Source organism: Galeopterus variegatus, unplaced genomic scaffold (genome assembly GCF_000696425.1).
Source record: "Galeopterus variegatus unplaced genomic scaffold, G_variegatus-3.0.2 Scaffold1110, whole genome shotgun sequence".
NCBI classification, from domain to species: Eukaryota; Metazoa; Chordata; class Mammalia; order Dermoptera; family Cynocephalidae; genus Galeopterus; species Galeopterus variegatus.
In genome coordinates, this window is record NW_007727221.1 from 158,056 (window position 1) to 181,054 (window position 22,999).

At 46.0% G+C, this 22,999-nt stretch overlaps 1 protein-coding gene across 2 annotated transcripts in view; it reads right to left on the reverse strand.

Annotated features, from left to right (window-relative positions):
- Window positions 1–22,999, reverse strand: part of BOC (BOC cell adhesion associated, oncogene regulated) — a 42,443-nt gene that overhangs the window by 9,298 nt on the left and 10,146 nt on the right. The window contains exons 3-8 of one of the 2 annotated variants that reach the window (XM_008574814.1): window positions 15,615–15,761; window positions 13,670–13,813; window positions 11,841–12,134; window positions 11,177–11,449; window positions 9,835–10,142; window positions 173–332 (exon numbers count right to left, since the gene is read on the reverse strand). In XM_008574814.1, the coding sequence (XP_008573036.1) occupies window positions 173–332; window positions 9,835–10,142; window positions 11,177–11,449; window positions 11,841–12,134; window positions 13,670–13,813; window positions 15,615–15,761 (1,326 nt within the window). Of the gene's footprint in view, window positions 1–172; window positions 336–9,834; window positions 10,143–11,176; window positions 11,450–11,840; window positions 12,135–13,669; window positions 13,814–15,614; window positions 15,762–22,999 lie in introns of both variants that reach the window. The other variant, XM_008574813.1, reaches the window with a different exon arrangement.

Consider the following 22,999-nt stretch of genomic DNA (forward strand, 5'->3'; position numbering starts at 1 on the left):
GAGCGAGGACCTCCATCCAGGCACACAGACCACAGGGAGGTAGTAGCCGGGAGGAGAGACGCAGTTCAATGTGAACAGTGGGGGCAAGGTGAGCAGGGATTCCCACCAGGGCCTAGTTGAACTTGCTTAGGCCCGTGGAAATCCCAAGCCAGGGGCAATGTTTGCCTCTCACCAGTTCGAAAGGTGACCATGGCTGTCTGGCCCTCGCCTGCACAGTTGTAAGCTGCCATCTCTACTTCATACAAGCTCCCGGGGTCGAGCCTGGTGAGGGTCAGGCGGTGCTGGCTGGCTGGAATGCCGGAGATGGTCCATTCACCAGAGGAGTTTGTGACCTGCTATGGAGAAAATGGCTGGTGTAAGGATCAGAATCTTTTTTTTTTTTTTTTGTCTTTTTTCCGTGTCCGGCAACGGATCGCAACCCTCAGTGTCGCCCCCGTACCGGACCGGGAACGGCAACGGCATCGCAGCCCTCGGTGTTGCTCCCGCGCCTCACTCAGCCAGTGAGCGGGAACCGGTCTGTATGTGGGATCCGAACCCTCGGCGGGAGCACTGCCACACTTCCCAAGCGGCGCACTATCCAGTGCGCCACCGGGCCGGCCCAAGGATCAGCATCTTGGCCTGGATCTAGAGGTGGGCTGTGGCTTGTGAGGAAAGCAAAACTGAGCCCAAGAGGGCAGGAGGAGGGAAGGGCAACGAGCCAGGTCAGGGAAAGACTGGTACTGCAGAACTCTCGCTGGCCTCCTTCCTGGCTGTGGACGCCAGCCTCTCTGGGACAGCCCAGTCAGGCCCCATGACCCCTCATCTAAAGACCTTACCTCAGTGGGGAAGGTCAGAAGGCCTGACTGATATTGCTGAGAACTTCTCCAAAGAACTCCTGCCCCTGTATTTCCAAAACCCTCCATATTTAAGTTTCTTTCTCCTTGCTGTATTTAAAACAAACATAGTTCCTTCCATTTATATTCTAATGAGAGCAGATGATGATTAGAAAGAAAATAAAAGCAGCAGCGTAAGTAGAAATAGCAACATTTGCTGAGTGCTTACTATGTGTAGTAGGCACAAAACTCAGCACTTTACATGCAATTCTTGATTTTTCCTAACAACAGCCGAAGAGATCAGTATTAATATTGCCCCCACTTCACAAATGAGGAGACTAATCATAGAGGCTTAGAGAAATGACTAATTTGCTAAAGGACACATTGCTAGTGAGCACAGAAACTATGACTTGACTCCAAAGAGCATGTTCATAATTGTAACCTACCCTAGAAAGAAGAGTCTGGGAGCCAGTCCTGGGTTCAAACCCTGGTTTTGTAATTCTGAGCAAATTCTTTAACTCTCTAACCCCTAAGCTTTTCATTTCTAAAATGAGGTGAATAAAATCTCTCAGGTTATTCTAAAGATTAAATTAGATGGCTTATATAAAGTACTGACTACTGAGCTTGGCACACAATAGGTTAACAAAAAAATGCCTGTCCTCTCCTTGGATCCTTCCACATCCTCCTCCCAGTGAGGTTTCTGTCACTTCAATACTTTTTCTGCTTCTGCTCCCAGTCCTTCCTCAGAATTTAAAAACTGTAGATGAATTGTAACTATTATGAATTAATCTTTAATGGCTTCAAATTCCTAAGACTGTAGGCTGCAGGCAGCATCCTCTGCCTGACAGAAGGCGGCAGCTTGCCCAGGGACTTAGGTAGGAGCCATGGGCAGCCTCCCCCACCCAATAGAAGGCAAGAATATGTCACAAACACTGCTTCCATGTGGGTATTCCACCACAGCTACTGCCACAGCCTCAGCTGCTGCAGGGCAGCTTGCTGCCACAGTAGCAGCCACAGCCATTGTTCAGGTGGCCCCCCATCCACTAGACTGCACTGACACAAGGAGAGTCACCAGCAGAGACCAGAAAGAGAGGAGGAAGTCTCTGTCCTCAAAGCTCACTCCAGAGTAACAGAAGAAGCAAATGCTCTACCCAATGACCAGACATCAATGCAGATATACTAGAACTATGAGAAAACAAGAAAATATGACACCACCAAAGGGATACAGTAATTCTCAAGTACCCGACCCCATACAGCAGGAAACCCTTGAAATGACTGAAAAGGAATTCCAAGCAACAATCTTAAGGAAACTCAATGAGATATGAGAAGATTCAATTAGACAACATAAGAGAAACAAGAAAAATACCCAGGATATGAAGGAGGAAATTTACAAAGTGATTACTACCCTAAAAAAGAATATAGGAGAACTCCTGAAGCTGAAGGATTCATTCAACAAAATAAAAAACACAACCACGAGCTTAAGCAGCAGGTTAGAGCAAGCAGAAGAAAGAATTTCTGATCTCAGGGATGGAGTTTTCGAAGTAACCCAGGTGGACCAAAAAATAATAAGGAAAAAGAACTCAAAAAATGAAGAAAATCTAAGAGAGCTAGTAGACAACCTTAAGTACACAAACATCTGAATCATGGCTGTTCCAGAAAGGAAGGAGAAAAGAAAAGGAATTGAAGATATTTTTAGCAAAATAATAATGAGAAAATTCCCAGGTATAGGGAGAGACTCAGAACTAGGAGGCTCAAAGATCCCCAAACAAATTCAATCCAAAAAGATCCTCTCTAAAACACATTATAGGCAAACTGGCAAAGTTTAAAGACAATGAGAGAATCTTAGAAGAAGCAAGAAAAAAGCATCAAGTCACCTAAAATGGAGTCCCCATTAGATAGATTAACAGCAGACTTCTCAACAGAAACTCTACAGGCCAGAAGAAAATAGAATGATGTATTCAAAATACTAAAAGAAAAAAACCACCAGCCCAGAACACTATACTGAGCAAGGCTATCCTTCAGAAAAGAGGGAGATATAGTGTATTCCCAGACAAACAAAAAGTGCAGGAGTTCACCACCACATGACCAACCTTGCAAGAAATTCTCAAGGGAGTCCTGCATCTGGAATCTGAAAAACAATAATCACTCTCAGGAATACACAAGAAAGAAAAAAACTGGTAGAACAAAATGCAAATGAGAAAGAGAAAGAAACAAAATCTTATCACCTGAAAAAAACCAACAAACATCAAAGACAGACAATAATAGGGGAAGAAAGGAACAAAAGATTTTAAAATATCCAAATGAAAATTGATAAAATGCCAAGAGTAAGACAAAACCTTTCTACACCAACCCTAAATGTAAATGGATTAAACTCCCCACTCAAAAGACACAGACTGACTGATCTAGTTAAAAAGCTAGACCCAATTACATGCTGTCTTCAAGATACTCACCTTACCTGTAAAGACACACACAGACTAATAGTGAAGGGATGAAAAAAGATACACCATGCAAATGGAAACCAAAAATGAGCAGGAGCAGCTATTCTTATATTGGATAAAATAGACTTCAAACAAAAAACTTTAAAAAGAGACAAAGCCACTATATAAAGACAAAGGGATCTATCTAGCAAGAAGACATAACAATCATAACTACATATGCACTCAACACCAGAGCAAACACTATTAGACATAAACAAAGAGATAGACCCCAATATGATAATAGTTGGGGACCTAAACACCCCTCTCCCAGAACTGGACAGATCATCTAGGCAACTAACCAAAAGAAAAACACAGGACTTAAACTATACTTTAGACCAATTGGACCTGGCAGAACATTTCATCCAACAACTACAGAATGTACATTCATCTCATCAGCACATGGAATATTCTCCAGGATAGACCACACATTCACTTACAAATCAAGTCCCAACAAATTTTTTTAAAAAGTGAAATCATTTCAAGTACCTTTTCAGAACACAATGGATTAAAACTAGAAATCAATAACAAATGAAACTCTGGAAACTATACAAATACATGGGAATTAAACAATATACTCCTGAATGACCTATAGGTACAAGAAAAAATTAAACAGGAAAGCAAAAAATTTCTTGAAACTAATGGAAATACAGACACGTCATACCAAAACCTGTGGGATGATGCAAAAGCAGTACCAAGAGGGAAATTTATTGCAATAAATGTTTACATCAAAAAATCAGAAAGGTCTCAAATAATCAAGCTAATACTACACCTCAAGAACTAGAAAAACAAGAACAATCCAATCCCAAAATTAGTAGACGGAAAGAAATAATTAAGATCAGAGAAGAATTAAAAGAAATAGAGACCCCCAAAAATGATAGAAAAGAATGATGAAACAAAAAAATTTTATTTTTCTGGGAAGATAAACAAAAGAGACATACCATTAGCTAGGCTAACTAAAAAAAGAAGAGGGAAGACCCAAATAGCAAAAATCAGAAATGAAAAATGACACATTACAACTGATTCCACAGAAATACAAACACTCACTGGAGACCATTACAAACAATTATACGCCAACAAATTTGAAAACTTGGAGGAAACAGATAAATCTCTGGACACATACAAACTACCAAGACTGAATCAAGAAGAAATAGAAACAGGAACAGACCAATAACAAGCAACAAGATTGAAGCAGTAATCAGCAGTCTCCCGACAAAGAAAAGTGCAGGACTGGATGGCTTTACTGCTGAATTTTACAGAGGAATTAATACTAATTTTCTTCAAACTATTCCAAAATACTGAAACAGAGGCCATACTCCCAAACTCATTCTTAGAGGCCAGCATCACCTTGATACCAAAACTAGAGAGAAATACAACAACAAAAAAGAAAACTAGGGGCCATTATCTCTGATGAACACAGACACAAGAATCCTCAACAAAATATTAGCAAACAGAATACGGTAACACATCGAAAAAATTATACACCAAGATCAAATGGGATTTATCCCAGGGATGCCAGGATGGTTCAACATACACACATCAATAAATGTGATACATCACATCAACAAAATCAAGGACAAAAACCATATGATTATCTCAATAGATACAGAAAAAGCATTTGACAACATTCAACATCCTTTCAAGATAAAGACTCTCAGCAAATAAGGTATAGAAGGAAAGTAGCTCAAAATAACAAAAGTCTTATGTGACAAACCCACTGCCAATATCCTGAATGGAGAAAGGCTGAAAGCCTTCCCCATAAGAACAGTAACAAGACAAGCATTCCCACTCTCACCACTCCTATTTAACATAGTATTGGAAGTACTAGCCAGAGCAATCAGGCAAAAGAAAGAAATAAAGGGCATCCAGATTGGAAAAGATGAAGTCAAACTGTCCCTGTTTGCAGATGACATGATCCTACATATAGAAAAACCTAAAGACTCTACAAAAAAACTCTTAGAGCTGATAAATGATTTCAGTAAAGTTGCAGGATACAAAATGAACATGCAAAAATCAGTAGCATTTGCATTTCTATGATGAAGCAGCAGAAAAAGAAATGAAGAAATCAAGCCCATTTACAATAGTCAACAAAAAAATGAAATACCTAGCAATCAATTTAACAAAGGAGGTGAGATCTCTCTACAATGAGAACTACAAATCACTGCTGAAAGAAATTAAAGAGGACACAAAAAGATGGTAAGACATTCTATGCTCTTGAATTGGAAAGATAAACATTGTGAAAATGTCCATACTACTGAAAGTGATCTACAGATTCAGTGCAATCCCATCAAAATATCAACAACATTCTTCACAGAAATAGAAAAAACAACCCTAACATTTACATGGAACAACAAAAGACACCAAATAGCCATCCTGAGCAAAAAAAAAAAAAAGGGAGGCATAACACTACCTGCTTTCTAATTATACTACAAAGATATAGTATCCAAAACAGCACAGTACTGGCATAAAAACAAACACTTGGACCAACGGAACAGAATAGAGAACCCAGAAATCAACTCACATACTTATAGCCAACTGATATTTGATAAGGTCAACAGGAGCATACACTGGGGAAAAGACTGCCTTTTCAATAAGCAGTACTAGGAAAACTAGACATCCATATGTAGAAGAATGAAACTAGATCTGCACCTCTTGTAATAAAACAAAATCAACTCTAAATGGATTAAAGACTTATACATAAGACCTGAAACTATAAAACTGCTAAAAGAAAACACAGGGGAAACACTTCAGGAAGTAGGACTGGGCAAAGACTTTATGAATATGGCTCCCAAAGCACAGGCAACAAATGGAAAAATGAACAAATGGGATTATTTTAAATTAAAAAGCTTCTGCACAGCAAAAGAAACAATTAACAGAGCAAAAAGGCAACCTACAGTGTGGGAGAAAATACTTGCAAACTATGCATCCAAAAGCGATTAATATCCAGAATAAACAAGGTACTGAAACAACTTAACAGTAAAAAAAACAAGTAACCTGATTAAAAAATAGTCAAAGGAGCTAAACAGGCATTTCTCAAATGAACACATACAAATGACCAACAGACACAAGAAAAAATGCTCAACATCAATAAGCATCAGGGAAATGCAAATCAAAGCCACACTGAGATATCATCTCACACCACATAGACTGGCCATTATAAAAAAGACAAAGAATAACAAATGCTGGCAAAGATGCAGAGAAAAGGGAACCCTCCTACACTGTTGGTCGGACTGTAATTTAGTGCAGCCATTATGGAAAGTGGTATGCAGGTTCCTCAAACAACTACAGACAGAACTGCCATAAGATCCCATAATCTCACTGCTTGGTATATACCAAAAGGTGGAAATCATCATGTCAAAGGGAAACCTGCACTTCCATGTTTATTGCAGCTCTATTTACAACAGCCAAGAGTTGGAACAAACCTAAATGTCCATTGATGGATGACTGGAAAAGGCAAATGTGGTATACCCAATGGAATACTACCCTGCCGTAAAAAAGAATGAAATTCTGCTATTCACAGCAACATGTATGAACTTAGAGAAAATTATGTTAAGTGAAATAAGCCAGACACAGAAAGAGAAATACCGTATGTCCTCACTCATAAGTGGGAGCTAAAAAAATAAGTAAACAAAATATAAAAAGAAAGAAAGAAAGCTACAACAATCACAATAATTCATTGAACTTTCAAAAGGAGAGAAAGGAACTGAGGCCACCAGAGGAAGGAAAGGGGAGGGTTGGGGGGGGGGTCAGTGAGAAATTGGTAAAAGTCCACAAGAAAAAATGATTACATCATGTAAGGTTGAATATACTAATTATCCTGATTTTAGCATCAGATATTACACACAGGTATTAATATTCAATGCTGTATCCCACAGATATATACAATCAATTGTATTTCAATTAAAAAAAGGACAAGAGAAATTGGTAAAAGTCCACAAGAAAAAATGATTACATCATGTAAGGTTGAATATACTAATTATCCTGATTTTAGCATCAGATATTACACACAGGTATTAATATTCAATGCTGTATCCCACAGATATATACAATCAATTGTATTTCAATTAAAAAAAAGAAATAAAAAGAAAAGAAAAAAAAATACAACTCTTTCCATGAACTGTTTGAAGATTCCTCACTAAAAAAAAAAAAAAAGTCCTAAGACTTTAAAAAAAAACAGGGGAGCTCCAGGCTCCTCGACAGGTGATGCTGAGAGCCTGCATCATCTTACCCTCCCCACCTTTCAGGACAAAAGGCTTGACTGCCGATCCGTACATCTCAGAGCCTGCTGAAACCTGAAGCTGTGGTTTGTGTAAGGAAGAACACAGCTGGTAGGAAAAGCTCTTATCCTCAAGCAGAATATTCCAGAGTAGAACAAAACCTACCATTCAAGGGACAGGAATGGACTAGGCTCATTAATGTCAGGCTTCCAGGATTTGTTCCAAGGGGAGAAGTTTTTACAAACTGAGAATCCCCAGTGGTGCTGCAAAACCAAACACAGTAGCCCAGCGTCTGCAGATGTACCAGGAAAAGAAATTTGCTTCATGCATGTGAAAAAGTGAATATTAGCTGAACGATTCCCCAGTAACAGAAGGGAGACAAAAAAACACAAATCAAACGCCCACTTTTGATTTCAAAATTCTTTCTTGACTGATGATCTTTAAGACGTTAGTTCCACAAGAAAGGAACTGCTTCCAAGACACAATTTCTCCTTTGGCAATGTCTGCCTAACAGCCCCAAGCAGCCCACAGGCTGTAGCCTAATAGAAGCCAGAGCCAGCAGGGGCCGCGTCCCCTCTCACTTCCCCTGTGTCCCTTCTCCCTCTGCCCTCCTAGCGTTGCCTCACACTTCCTTTGGGCCCAGAAAGGAAATAAGAAATGGAAAGGTAATTAGTCACTGTCACACACAGAGAGGGTGAGCACAGCCTCCGCCTGGCATTTCCGGATCTCCAGGGCATGCCTCTGCCAGCCTTCCTCCTGTGTGAGGCGGTTCCATGGCCACCTATTGGCCTGAAAAATATTATTCTTGCTCTCCTGCTGGTTTTTGTCTCCTGGGGACCATGGGTGTTTGGCCTGCCCTGATCTTTGTCTACAACTCTGAGATGGAGGTGTCCAGTTACACGGGGAAATAAGGATTAGGACCAGCCCTGCCCGAAAACATGTGCTGAACAATGCTGCTTTTTGTTAAAAACTCACTCACCCCCTTTGCTGGCTGCCAGGGAAGAGGCCAGCGGGCTCAGGGTTAGTGAGAAACTGCCCCCCCACCACACCAGGAGGCAGCAGAGGAGGCAACAGGGGCTGTCTGACCTAGGGGTCTTTCTGACGACCCAGAGTCTCTGTGTGCTTGTCCTGACCTAAGGTCTTTCAGGAGAGCATGTGAAGGAAAAGGCGAGAGCAGAATGATATGCGCCAGCAGGTCCAAAGCAGGGACATGGCTCTGCACAGCCAACACTTGCCACTGTGTAGAACTGGCTTTGTTTTCATGTTTGTTTTTGTAGGGGGAAAAAAGTAGATAAATACTTTTAATTCTACATTCATACATTTTCCGTATTTTCTACCAAGTGCACATTATACTTTTATAAGCAAAAATAATATAAACGTGAATAAAACTCAGCATATACAATATGCTATTACTTAGCAAATAAAATTTTTAAAAATCCACTTAAGAACAATAATTTTCTACTATCTAATGGCCTCAGAATGAAACAGCATATATACTTGGGGTGAGGAGAAACATTTTCAAGGATATTTTCTTATAGGGAATCTCATGTCCTCTTCCCTGTGGAATAACAGCAGAGAAGACACAGCCTTGAGTGAGGGTGCAGCCTGGGAGCCTGTCCTGCCTCTCAGGGCACAGCGTCCAGGAGCATGGTCCTGGCTTGGCTCGAGACTCCCTCCCTGACAGCTCCCAAAACATTTACCTGGACAGACTTCCTTCTGTCAAGGAGAAATAGCTGAGGTCTCTACAACATGATGTGCTTTGAGCTCAAATGCCGCTTGTCAAACCTGAGCCATGACGGATTCTGAGAACTGAGGGGGTATTTTGTAGCCCACAGAGAAACACTTGTTCACAAATATTTGTTTTCCTGGCTGTAGAGCTAGGCTGCCATGCCAGAGTTCCTGCAGGTATGTACCTAGCAGAGCTTATTTAGGTTAAAAAACAAACAAACAACATCAACAATGGATGACACAAGAAAGAGGGGAGGAGGGCAACAGTTAACAGGGAGCCTGTTGACTGTCTCCTCGGGCTAGAGGCTGGGTGAGCCTCTGGGAATCGAGTGCACAGAGCTTAGGGTTAGTGAGAAACTGCCCCTAAAGGCACACAAACACGACTTTTTCCTGGACCCTTCGGATCCTAAAGGTCCATCTCACGATCAGTTTCCTGGGAGGTGGTGGGCATGTTCACAGGGACAAGGTCATGATCAGCAGTGGGGTGTGCTGGTTCGGGCTTCAAGGGCTCAAGGGGAGATGGCCAGGAGGCAGCGTGACCCTGCTGAGCCTCACTGAGGGGAGACTTGTGGGGGAGGCGACAGCGCCACTCCAGGGCCATACCTTGCGGTGTTTCACCACATAGTAGAGGATCGGTGCCCGGCCACTACCCTCGTGCCGAGGCCGCCACACCAGCTCGTAGGAGTCAGTCTTGGAAGTCCGAGGTGAGCTGAGGATGATGGGGGCCTCGGCAGGAGCCACCTGCCCTCTCTCTCCTGGGCACTGCAGGGAGGCAGGCTGCACTGACGTTGGGGGCCTGGGGAGCTCCAGTCGCCCCCTCAGCATCTGGTCAGGGCTGCCAGGTCTGAAGGGTGGCGTGGGAGGTGTGGCAATCACTGGCTTTGCATCCTGCCAGGGTCTCAGGGTTGTGCCTGGAAGACCAAGCAGAAAAGAGAAAGGAAGGAAGAGGGTTTGAGTCCCCCTGGTTTACCTGCTGAGCTGTTGTTCCAAGGGAGAAAACTGAGAAAGAAGTCAGAGAGAAGACCTGAGATGTCTGACCATTGGCTCGCTCTGTGACACACAGCCAGGCTCTGTGGGAAGAGAGCTGGAGCCCCTGCCCTGCCCAGGCCTCTTGCTTGGCTTGGGGGCAGCAGGCAAGCATCTCTGCTACCTGCTATTTTCCTGAGAGCAAGCTGGACACATCTTGAGGGAACTATCTCACTTTGCTACTGAGGCAGAGGAATCCTGAGCCTTCCTTCTCATGTCTGGGCGGGGGATGGGGACATGTCCCTTCATGGGATCTTAATATCATGGCACCACATGGGCCTTTTCCTGCTCCACTGAGGTGACCTGGAGATGTGAGACATGAAGCCAACTGGGAATGTCCTCTGAGAATCTGAGAGTCCTGGAGAGGCAGCGCTTCCTTGAGGAAGCTTCCACAGACTCCACCTGCACTAGGCTCTCCTTTACCTGACCTCCCCCACCATGGGACAACGGCACCCGATAATGTTGACCCAGCATTATATTTTTGTCAAACTGTTTCCTTGGTTTTACCTTCTCCATAGGAAAGTTCTTGAGGGTAGGGGTCTTAGTCATACCTAGGCAAGTGCTGAGCACATGGTAACTGCTCGATTAGTGTAGGCATTAATTGGAATGAGTTAAGCTGAGAAGGACAGATTTGCTTTTCTTTGCTCTAGAGCAGTGGTTGTCAAACTGAATTCTATGGAACCCTAGGAACTCAAAGACTTTGCAAACTAATACTAATAAAAAAATACATCAGTTAATGGATCATTTTCATTAGTGAAAGTCTGCACTTCTGATTTATTAATAAGTTAATGAAAATTTGGACTTACAACTAAAAGCCACATTTATCTGTTTCATATACTAGTGTTGTAAGTTGGATATCATTTGAGAAAGGACTCTGTGAGTGTTCAGCTGGAAGCTCAGATCCTTGGGCTGCACTCACCTGGCCTGGCGGTCCTCAGTTGGACCACGGCGTGGGCACTTCCAACTTCATTCTCGGCCATGCACTGGTAGACGCCTTCGTCCTCGGGCCCTACGCTGACCACACGCAGGGCCCTGTGGGACAACCGGAGGCGCTGGCTGGAGGTGAGGGGCATGGCATTCCTCAGCCACACCACAGAGGGCGGGGGGTTCCCTCGCACCTCACAGGAGAGCTTGGCACTCTGGCCCCATGGGATGACCAGCTGGGACAGCTCCATGGTGACCTCAGGGGGTTCTGCCAAGAAGCCAGAGCAGGGGTGAGAACGGCTGCGTCTGCCGTCCCAGAGCCAGACAGGCTGGGAAGGGACGCGGTCAGGAACAGCTCCCTCCTTCCCTTGGCTGTTGGATTTTTCTAACAGGCAGGGGTAGAAGGAAGGAGAATTCCCATTCTTCATGACCAGAGTCATGATAGGATAGGGACTACAGAAGGGCCCAGGACTGCGTGCCCGAGCCTCTGGGATCTGAAGGTCTCTGACTTTCCAGCGTGCCTAGTCCTGTCACTCACTCGGTGCATAGCCCTTCATGAGATCTAACCCTCTCTAAGCCTGGGTTATATGCTTCTAGAAAGGCCACACAGACTAGACCAGAGAGAAGGCCAAAGAGGAAAGTCCACAAGAGACACTCACCGAACACCTGGACATTGTAGAGGATGACTGCAGCCCTGGGCTCCCCGACCCCGTTGTCAGCCATGCAGCGGTAGGTCCCGGAATCCTCCTCACTGGTGGTGTCGATGAGGAGGTTGCTCAGCAAGAAGCGTGTCTTGTTGTAGCCAGTGACACTGGACCCATCCTTGGCCCAGGTGACCCGGGGGGGTGGGATCCCACTGGCCACACACTCTAGGATGAGACTCTGGCCTCTGGTGACAATGATGGTCTGGGCCTCTGGGGGGTAGATGATGCGAGCAGCCTCGGCGGTGGAGCCTGGAGGGGTGAGGAGGGAAGGACAGACAGTGCATGGGGCAAAGACTTCTGCAGGGGATCTTCTCAGGCCCTGCCTTGGGCGGCCTGGCCCTGGCAGGCAGTCCCAGAGAGCATGGATTTGGGATCAGACTGCACTTTAGGGGCTTACAACCTAGGTTGTAAGAAACAAGGGCTAACTTCTGCAGAGAGCTGTTAGGAGTAAGAAATGAGATAATACAGTGCAGCAGTATTATCAACGCAGCATCTGTAAGGTTAACTCTGTACTGGCAAATAGAGACAGATGTGGGCGTGGAGAGAAACAATTTAAATGGTGCAGGTGATTTTCCCTGCTTGCCTCAGTAAGCGCACTGTGAGGCTGCAGATGAGATGGGAGATGAGGGTCTGCTGTGTCCCCCAACCCCAACTGTGGGTCTTGGTCCCGAGCATCCCTCACAGCAAGCAGCTGCTGAGCTGAATGGAACCCACTGTTTAAAGATTTGCATTTCTCACATTGCAAGGTCCCCAAACGCACATCATGTACTTCATGGGATGCTCAGCTGAGCAAACCACGATCTTTTTCCTATGCTGGGACACAAGCCACACAGAACTTATTGAAAGGCACGTTTCCCTCCAGCATGCTGCCTTCCTCAGCAACCCTCAGGGAGCATGTGGCTTATGTGTGATTCTGCTTTATGTGTCAACCAAGGGCAGATTTGGGTTTAATAAAACCTGAAATTTGTACAGTTTGGGACCCCCTGCCCCCACCCCAATTAAAAAATTACAGACACAAAATTACAGGCTCCCTTGTTAGTGTGAGTGAGGGACCAGTGAAGTTTAGCTTCATTAGCATCACTGTCCTCCACCTCTGGTGTCAACTTCTTTTTTTTTTGGAAGCTGGTCAGTATGGGGATCTGAACCCTTGACCTTGGTATTACAAAGCTGTGCTCTAACCAACCTAGCTAACTAGCTGGCCCCTGGTTCTGACTTCTAAAGCCTAACTCAGTGTACGATGTCACTCCACTGAACGTGCAGGGACCCTAGAAAAGTGCTCAGAAAAGGCGGCTGTTTTTTTCATACTATTGGAAGAGAGCGTGGACCTCCGTGGGCTTCCACCAGAGGCAGGTGCTGGGCACACCTCAAGCAGGGCAGAATGGCAGGCCTGGAGGACTCTGATGGCATCTCTTCTATGCACATGTCATGCCAACTGCTGAGCTGGAGACCATTCTGCCCCCGCACACTCATCCCAGCCCATCCCAATCACAAAGTAACACAGGGAAGGAAACCTCCCAACAGGCACAGCTGTGACCCGCAAGCACAGCCACCCGCTGAGCCAGGCCTGAGGGCCATGTGTTGTGTGTGCTGTGGGAGGCTGGGACTGGGGCTGGCCAGAGGGGCCAGAACTTCTAGCTGAGTCCTGGATGTACCTCCTCAGCCCGCCACCGACAGCACAGAACTGGAGCTTAGACTTCTCACCACAGGTTCCCACCTCCCTTCCCAGCTGTACTAGTCCCTTCATCATCAATATCCCCCTCCCATCATGTGGGTCCGGCCCTTACGGCGCACACGCAGCCTGTCGCTAGAGCCAGAGGTTTTCACTTCCTGGGTCACCGGGTTGTAGGCCGCGCACTTGTATGTGCCCTCATCCTCCTGGCTGGCGTTCACAATCTGGAGGTTCCCCGACGGCATGATCAGGTAGTTACCTGGGGAAAGGGCAGGGCGAGGGGAATATGGGATGAGTTTGGGGGTTAGGGGTATGGAGAGAGGGGGACAGATGAAGCAGGAGCCAGGAGCTGATGTATACCTGGGTCCTAATAAGCCCAAACCTAAACTGCTATGCTCCCCATAAAACTTTGAACCAAGTGGAACAGAAGTGCCAGGGCGAGAAAGTAACTAACCCACCAGCTCATGAACTGGGTTACTAACCACTCTGGAGTTAGTGCACAGGTCTGTGGAAGTGCATTTTATGCCTTCAAGCAAGCTAGGGGAGGGTGGAAAGAAAGCAGGATTTGGGGTTAGCCAGACCTGGGCTCAAGCTCTAGATCTGCCAAGTACTGTGTGATCTTGGGTAAGTTAATTAACCTCTCTGACCCTGTTTCATTATTTGTAAAAAGGCATAATGGGCCCATGCTGCACATGGGAGATGAGACATCATTCCTTCAAGCCCCCAGGGACAAGGGAATTGACTTTGGAACTTCACATCAGTCTCCGTCATAGCCCCCACTCTAAGTCACCTCATTATCGCATTTCTGCTACTGGAGAGGAATATCTTCACCATCAACCACTGCCTTCTCCATGAATGCCATCGAAACCCTTTTTTCTGCTTTGTCTGCTCTTGGTCCAGGGGTGCCATGGGGTGGGGTCCCAGGGGTGTGTTCAGGTTCTTTAGACAGAAGGCAGATTCACAGCTTCTGAACACCCCAGTGGCTGGGATGGCACTCAGCTTCCCGGCAGGCAAAGCACTGGCTGCCAGCTCTGAGCTTTGTCCTGGTGGTCCCTCCTGAGAGTCGTGGTGTTACCAAGCCTGGTGCCTGCCTGCTGCTGGGCCACCCAGGTGTGAGCTGCTATGGCAAGTACCAGATGGAGCAGAGGAAGCCTGTGGGGCGGGTAGGCCTCCCATAAGGGCTTCTGCCAAGCTTCTACCAGGGACAGCAGGGATTAATGCTCTTTTTCTCTCAGTCTCCAGTTGTTTCTGAGTGTTGGGTTAGGGTTTCTACTTTTCAAAAAGTTTTCTACAATGAACAAATATTCCTCTTATAACCAGAAAGAGCTAATAAAAATATCTTAAAAATATAGGGAATATTTTAAAAGGTATACATTCCAAGCTGTGGAGTCAGGTCAAGGAGAGGGTCTACTTGGCCTTAAGTGAGGGCCAGTTGTGGGGAGAAGCTGACTTGGTCTTGAGGGCCATGCCCTCTCTGCTGGCACTCTCTGGACCATGGCTTGGCCTGCCCTGGACCAGTGTCCTGTCCACTGTGGCCTGAGCAGGGAACTGTGAGAGCTGAGACAATGCATTACCAGGCAAGAGAGGAGAGGGAAAAATTCAAGTTCCGCTTAAAAGATTGCTCTGCCGTGTGGGGAGGAGCTCCACCTCCTACCAGGGAGCCACAAAGCTCCGGAGGTGGCTGGCCTTGCCAGACAGCCTTTCTGGATGTGCTTGGTGGCAGTGGCAGGGGCCTCACACAGGGAGCATCTGGAACCATGTGCTGAGAGCCTTGTTCAAATGGAAGCAGCTCAGCAACATCTCCCAGGGCTTCAAAAAATGAGGAAATTCCTTGTCATGGGGCAGAAGACCTCCACAATGGAAGCTGCCCTGTTTTGGGTGCTACAGGGCTAAATGTCAAGAGAGAAGACAGCTGGCCAGCATGAGGACAGGGCCCTCAGTGTGTTTGTGGTGGTTGGAGAGGTAGCAGCAGGGGACCCAGTTTTGTTGGGCAGGGGGTGGTCAGGGGAGGCCGGCTTTCCTCCTGACCTCAGTTTCTGGGCTCCTGCCCACCCACTCACCTCTGGAGGCCTCCAGCCATTCTTGTTTGACGCTGTACCGCACCTGGGCTTTGGGGTGGCTCTCAGGCAGGTGGCAGGCGATGACCGCTGTGTTGCCCTCATCCACTTCGATCACGTGCTGCACGTCTAACTTGAAGTCCTGGAGATCTGTGGAGAGAAGGAAAGGTGCCGGTTGGACCTAGAGGGCGCACAGCATTGATGCAGCATTTCAGGGTGCTTGTGCCTCGGTGTCTTTAGTGACAGTAAACAGCTGCAGAGCCTCACACACTGGGGCTGTCGGGGTGGGGGGTATGGGGGGTGTCTGAATCCTTCCTCCAGCCTTTTGCCTATAGGAATTTATAAGGATGGAAATGTGTGGCTCTCATCACTGACGGGTGTTCAACTCTGACACCGACCAGCCTCTTCTGTCACACTGAGACAGGGGGCGAGTGGGCCCTGCTCACCAGAGGAGGGTCACAGTCCAGGCCTAAATGTCCTAGCACAGCTGTTGGGAGGCTCCGTTAATGGGGACCCAAACAATCCAAGAATCCAAACAACACATCTCTTTGGATGAGACAAATCACTGATGCCATTTGTACAACAAAACCATGTTCCAAAGTGGAAATTTGGTTTTCAGGATTTTAGCTGAATTTAACTTAAGAGAAGAAATAAAACTAATGGAGTATAAGATAAGAGAGATGAAAATATTTCACCCAGACACTCTTCATCCAGGTACTGAGAATGCCCTGGAGGCACCCTCTGAATGCTGACCACATGAGATTCTGCTCAGCTCCTGACAGTGATAGCATCGGGGCTTGCTGCAGTTTCACTGCAAGACTCCACCTGCCTGTGTTGTTGTTTCCACTGCAGACCAGGAGAAGGCAACAGGAATGGTGGGAATCAGGTTTCTCACAGAAGACAAGAGATAATTACCTAAAACAAACTACTGTCACCACAGGAGAGCCTGGTGATTAAGGTACTCAGTGAGGTCAGGAGGTGTCCTAGTTGATGGAAATTTCCAGAAGCTCTTAAGCCAAGCCACGGCGGGAAAGCCCTACTGTTTCTATGAAAGTATTGCTGTCCCTTTGATTACAATATTAGACTGTGAACTCCTTAGGGGCAGCTACTGAGTCTTGTTCCTATGTGTGTCTTCTGACCCTAACCTTGGTCCTGGCCCAAGTAAAAACTCAGTAAATGTTGAATGAATTAATATTTTGAAAGCTGAGCCCCACAAGTTAGGTACCAGGGTCCCACTGTTGTTGCCTGTGAACTCAAATTCACAAGTTGAGTTTGGTCTACATTATGAGCTCAGAGACAAGGGCCTAGTACAACAATGTCCTATGAACATTTTATTTAATTGTGGACAATGGAAGCTATTTTGAAAATAGAACATCTCTTGAGAGCTTACTTCCGCATCTCAGGAAAGAAGTGAATTAGGTCTCATAAATGTGGAGTAAGAAACACATGCTATTCACGGAGCAGTGTGGCTAAACCGGGACAGACTGCCTGATTCACCTGCCCCAGCTCACTTTCCAGGCTGAACGAGTGATGCCTGTGGTCAAGGTGAGCTCTCTCATGGATTCTTTCCTTTGGGTGGGTGTAGGGCCTCCTGGGCTTTTAAGCAACTACTTCATCATTATTTAATTTTGATATCTGACCCTAACGTAATTTTAGATTCCTGGTGGGAAGCCGATTACTTTTTCACTCCCTGCCCAAAACCTAAGCCCATTGCACAGTATTTAGGATACAGCAAATGCTCTCTAAATCCTTGCTGAATGAATCAAGAGTTTAGAAGGCTGAGCCCAAGGCCAGCTTCATGGGCATGCCCTTGGAAGGGGCAACACTTGGTGTAAAGCTCTGCTGTTGCCATCTTAAATTTAATAATGTTTGAACAAGGGACCCAACATTTTTGTTTTACACTGGGCCCCACAAATTACAGTCCAGTCCTGGCTGAGTCTCTCAGCCAAGACAGCTAATGACTTTTCTCTCAGAGGGAGGAAGTTCTGGACTATGGGAAAGGGACTGCCTGGGCTCAACATGTTCTGGCTAAATGTTGGTAACTTTGCTTTTGAAAGCAATTCATTTCAAAAATACAAAGGCTTTAATCCTCCTTCAGGGTCAGTGCGCTGTGTACCTACCAAGTCAGGAGGCTCCCCATAAAATGAGGTGTGCGCGATTGTGAGCTCAGGGGCATCTGGAAAATTCCTCTGGCAGTGAGACGCACTCTCTTCCATGGTCTAATAAATTCAAAACTACTCCACCAAGAGTCTTTTTTTATTTATTTTTTCCTCCTCCTTTTCTCTACCTCATTCCAAGGAAATTTGCCTCAAGCAAGATACTTAAAGCTAGCACATCACTTTGCAAGAAAGATGTGAGCAACTGAAAGGAGTCTGGCACCAGAATGCCAACTTCATCTTAACGGCCCAGGCTCCTGCCCATCGTAATTAAGGGCTTATTCACACATGGATCACACACTCCTCTGTGCACCAACCTCCCCGACCCAGTGCTAGAAACACTGGGCCCCCTTAAGCCCTTCTTGGCACCTGTCGCACCCCTTGACAACTGCTTGATGGAGACAGAAGGCCATGCAGCAGGGGAGCACGAAGCTGGGCACTGGTCAGCCATGCGGCCAGGCAGCCCCTCTGTCCTGATGCCAACATGTGTGCAACAGCCCGTGTGGGCAAGACAGAGGCACTCCAGCTGGGCATCCAGCCCCACAAGGGCTGACTGGCAGGCAAGCCTTCCTGGCTTCAAAACAAATAAGCAATAGTTTGGTGCTCGGCTCTGCCACTTCCCTGTGCCTCCTAAGCTAAAGCCTTAGCTGTTGCTTCACTAGACAAACACTCCCAACTTGGCTGCTGGAGTAAAACTTAAGTTTCACTAAGGGATCAAAAGCAGAGTAATGAAGTGATAAATGATGTGAAAATCAAAACCCCCTTCTCTTGTGTTTTGGGGCAGGAAGGAGTCTAGGGAGGTAGGGAGACTCCATGATCAATAACGGCCTACTCAGCCATCGAAGGGGCAGATGCAGAGAGGAGGTCTAGTTGGCTGCATATGAAGGAAACCAGTCTGCTCCCAGGCCCTTTGTCTGCAAAGCCAATTTCCTGGCTGAGTCTCAGGGCTGCTCAGTGCGCCTCCCTGGAAAGAAGGGGCAGGCCCTTCAGTGACAAATGGGTTAGCAGGCCTCTGCTGCTGATGGATGGATCAGGTTTCACTGGGAAATGGTTTGACACAACACCTGTCCTTGCCTGTTGGTTGGTGTGTTTGAGAAATCCATTACAGGAATGTTTTTGCAGCTTTAATCCTCTTCCCTTCCCTCATACCCTCTTTTACATCCTACCTTTATGCATTCCCCCAGCTACTTCATTAACTTGTGCACATCAATCAAATGCCAATAGGCCCACTCTTGTTTCTCAGTTTTCAGCGTGTCTGAAGCCCTGTTCTTTGGGGCCATCTCTGAGTTTGTTGACCTTTAAAGTTTGTTGCCACAGAACTTTGTGCTGTCTGAGAAAGCCCAGGCTATTTTAGGCTCCATACAGAACCCTGCCTGGTTCCGTTCTTCTAAGAGCTCAGTTTCCAAAAGGAACATGTACATTCTGATACATCAATTCTGTAGGATGCCTCGATGCACAGGTTACAGGGATTTGTTCAAACACACATCATGTGCTGTGCTCTGTGCTTCCACTTCTCATTTAAAGGGGACATTAGGCACATACCCTCTTGGCCACAGGAAAAATGAAAAGCAAATAAAAGACTTTCAGAGGCACATGGGTGTGTCTGCCATCACCAGAATCATACAGGAAACCGCAAATCAGCGAATTTTTTCTTGAGCCCCTCTTGAACTTCTTTCTCACCACCTTCTAGTCTGCATCCTTCTTTTATTAATAAAAGGCTCACTAGAGCTATAAATTAAATCCCAATATTTGGTGTAGCTTCATGCATTCTCACAACACAAATTGTCAAATCTTAATTGTAGGCCTGTTGCTGACTTTCATGGACTTTACACATTCAGTTACAGGGTGTGTTGGGTGTCAGCCAAATGCCCCCCAGTGTAATCCATAAACCTAACAATCACTTCCAAGGGGTTTCCTCATTTGATCCTCTCCCTGAGTCCTCCCTTAGGCTGCAAATCAAAGTTCCACTCTGTTTAAATAAGAAGTCAAGTACGTGGGTGCTTTTGGCTGGATGCTTCCATGGAGTAACCAATATCTCCATATCCATTAGCTCGTGGAACACTTGACAAACTTTTGGCCTTCTACCCATGCAGGTGTTTCTCACATACAGTCCTGTCTTACCCTCCTGCCTATTCTTGGGGGTCACAGGACAAGCCTGCACCCATCAGTGAGGTCTGGATGGGATCCATGGGGCACTGCCTGGGGCTCACGTGGCAATGCTGCCAGGATGGCTCAGCAGCCTCAGAGCCATTGGCAAGTTTCTGGGCTGACTGATAATGTGATTCCCCAATTCTCCTGGCCTCAAGCTTCAACTTGTCCCTGCAGTGGCTTGCTGCATCTATGCCTAATGTGACAAAGCACAGAAGGATTCTGTCCTCATGGAGCACTGCTTAGTGCATGCTGACCATGTGGTCATTCCTGAACCACAGTCCCTTTCTGAGGGATGGCCAAGGTGCAGGGGAAGCAAAGCTTTTCAAAGCTTCTTCCAGCTGAGCCTACAGCTCACGGCCATGCAGATGAACTCAGATGTGGAGTCTGAGAAGATGAAGAGTCCTAGGCTCTGCCTCACTGTGTGGCCTCTGGCAATGTGGAGGGCTCTCTTGTGCCCCCAAATGTTTCACCAATGGGCAAAAAATCAGAACATTATTCTCAACCCCCATGTCACCTCAGGAACCATGGCTCAGCATGACCCCAAGGTTAGTCCTCCAAAATAAAATGCTCTGAAAGTAGAAAACCATGGCAGTCATCTGCTGAGGATGTGGGGCAAGTACAGAAGCAGAGTGGAGGCTAGAGCCTGGTGGTGCCCTCATGAGGTCACAAAGCTGGCGCCTGGTGAGTGGTTGGGGTTTACTGGGCAAGGCCTCAGAAGCCACGCATTTTGGGTAGTGACTAAGCCTTTTACCAGTCTGTAGCCCGGGCACACAGACCACTCAAGCCAAACCCAGCTGCAGCCCATAAAGCTGGGCAAAACCAGCATGTTCTATAGTCAGCAGTCAGTACAATACCATCCTCCAGGCATCATTGATCCATGCATTTACCCAGTCAGATGCTGCACAATTGTCCATTATGCTCATTACTGCAGAAAATACAAAGTCCACATCTAAGTCCATCTGTATAGCAGTGAGCCAGGAGCTCAGCCAGAGAAAGACCTTCTTAGCTTTACTTTCCCCACAACTTGGTCAACTCTCAAAAAGGGACTGCGGTGCAGAAAGAACAATGGGGTGAGCATGCCACTGAGCAGTGCTCCATCTCTCTGTGCTTTGTCACATTAACCGTAGATGCTGAGGTCCTAATCACAGGGAGCTTTTAATTTAACAGACAAGACAGATAAGAACAACACAAGGCAGGATACCATAATTCACAAGAGCGGTGTCCTCCAGCATAGTCCTCACCACCTCCACCAGATTCCAACCTAAGGCAGGCCACCATGATCTACAGAGAACTTAGAAAGGGAATTGGCAGAGTGAGTACTGCTCCTCCTTTGCAGGCTGGAAGAGTGGATAAATATGTTTGCTCTCTTTGGGATTTTTTTCTGCCTATCCAATTGCTCAAATAGTTTTGGCTCCAAAGCTCTCTCCTGACAGCCATGGAAACATGACATGAAATTTCTCAAATACACTTTCTGATGAAAGCAAGGCGTGTTCTCTTTTATTTAAATAAAAACAGTTTCCATGGGGAGGGGGAAAAAAAAAAAAAAAACCTTTGCAGATGCCAAACACTTTAGTTAAATCTTGTCTCTCTTTTCCTTTCAGTTGAGGTGGGATTTGTACCCAGATTTGAGCAGTGGGAGAAAGCTGAGAATGGAGAAGACATGAAAGAGACTGGGGGGTGAGGACAGAAAATCAAAATCAAGACAAGAGGGAGAAAACTGGGGGTGGGCAGGAGAGGAGAGAGGGCATAAAGAGAGGAGTAGGAGAGGAAGGAAAGAAAATCAAAAGAACCTATTTTGCAATGTCATTAAATGATTTGCAATAAACTGGCCTAAGGCTTCAGGAATTTCTTGGCTTGAACCAATTAAAAATATATTTTTTAAAAAAGACATAAGAGAATGAGAAATGTGATTAATCCTCAAAGAAAAGTCAAAGATGGGAGCCATGTCTCCACTGAGTCTGGCAGCCAGATGAACACAGAAGATGCCTGTAGACCATTGCATTTATCTGACTTTAGTGCTACGATGAGGTGGGGCTGGTTACCAGAACTGGGGAGTTTCTTTTGGACTAGTTGAAGAAATGAAATGGTTTAAAAAAAATACACTGAAGACAGAAGAAGGAAAAAAAGATTTACTTGCCAACAGCCCACATCACACATATTTCTCTGATCAACCAAATATAAACTATAAACTTAGCAATGGGAAAATTAATGTGAATCCTGGTGGTCTAGGCTCATGAGAGCCAGAACTGGATCCTGGCACAGCTTTCGGCAGGGCTGGCGGTCTGCACAGGAAGAGAGAGAGGGAACAAATGGTGGCCAAGGAGCTCAGAGGGAGACTGGAGAGGAGCACCTCAGTGTGACCCTTACAAACAGAACTCCTGCTGGAGAGGCAGGGGCACTGTTCTCAGGCCAGTGGGGTCCACAGTGGTCCCTGCTGTTTCTTCCCACACACCTGGGATCTGCACAGTCCCACAGCAGTGGTGGCTGCTGATCCGTCCACCCACCTCTCTGATATGCCCCATGAGGGGTCTGGTAGGAGGTGGAGCCCCATCCATCCACTGGCATTTCCCTTCAAGGTTCCAGACGTTCCTCCAAACATCTCAATTTCTTTTAAATTACCTTTTATGCTTTTGACATCCATCAATTTTTATAAACCATTCTTGAATCTATTTGTATCTTCAGCCTGTTTATATCCTGAGTTCCTGCTTCCTCCTTTCTTATTTACTTCCTGAAAACTTTGAATATATCAGAATTTAGTGAAGAAATCTTGAAATCTTTGTTCACCTTCTGCATGCCCTTTCTGATCTTCTAGACTTCAAACATTTTATCTGGATCTTCTTCTTTTTAGACTCTCACTGAAGGCCTACTGTGTGCCGGGCCCTATGTAAAGCACTGTGGACAGAGATGAATAACAGCAGTTCCCACCCTCAGGGCAAAGAGACCACGGCAGAAGGGGCTGCAGAAGTCAACCCAGGATGCGGAGGAAGCCAGGAAGAGGAGACTTTACTCCAGACTTGGGAAGCTGAGGGGGATAAGAAAGGATCCCTAGAGGAGAAGATACTTCTTGAAAATTGAGAAGGA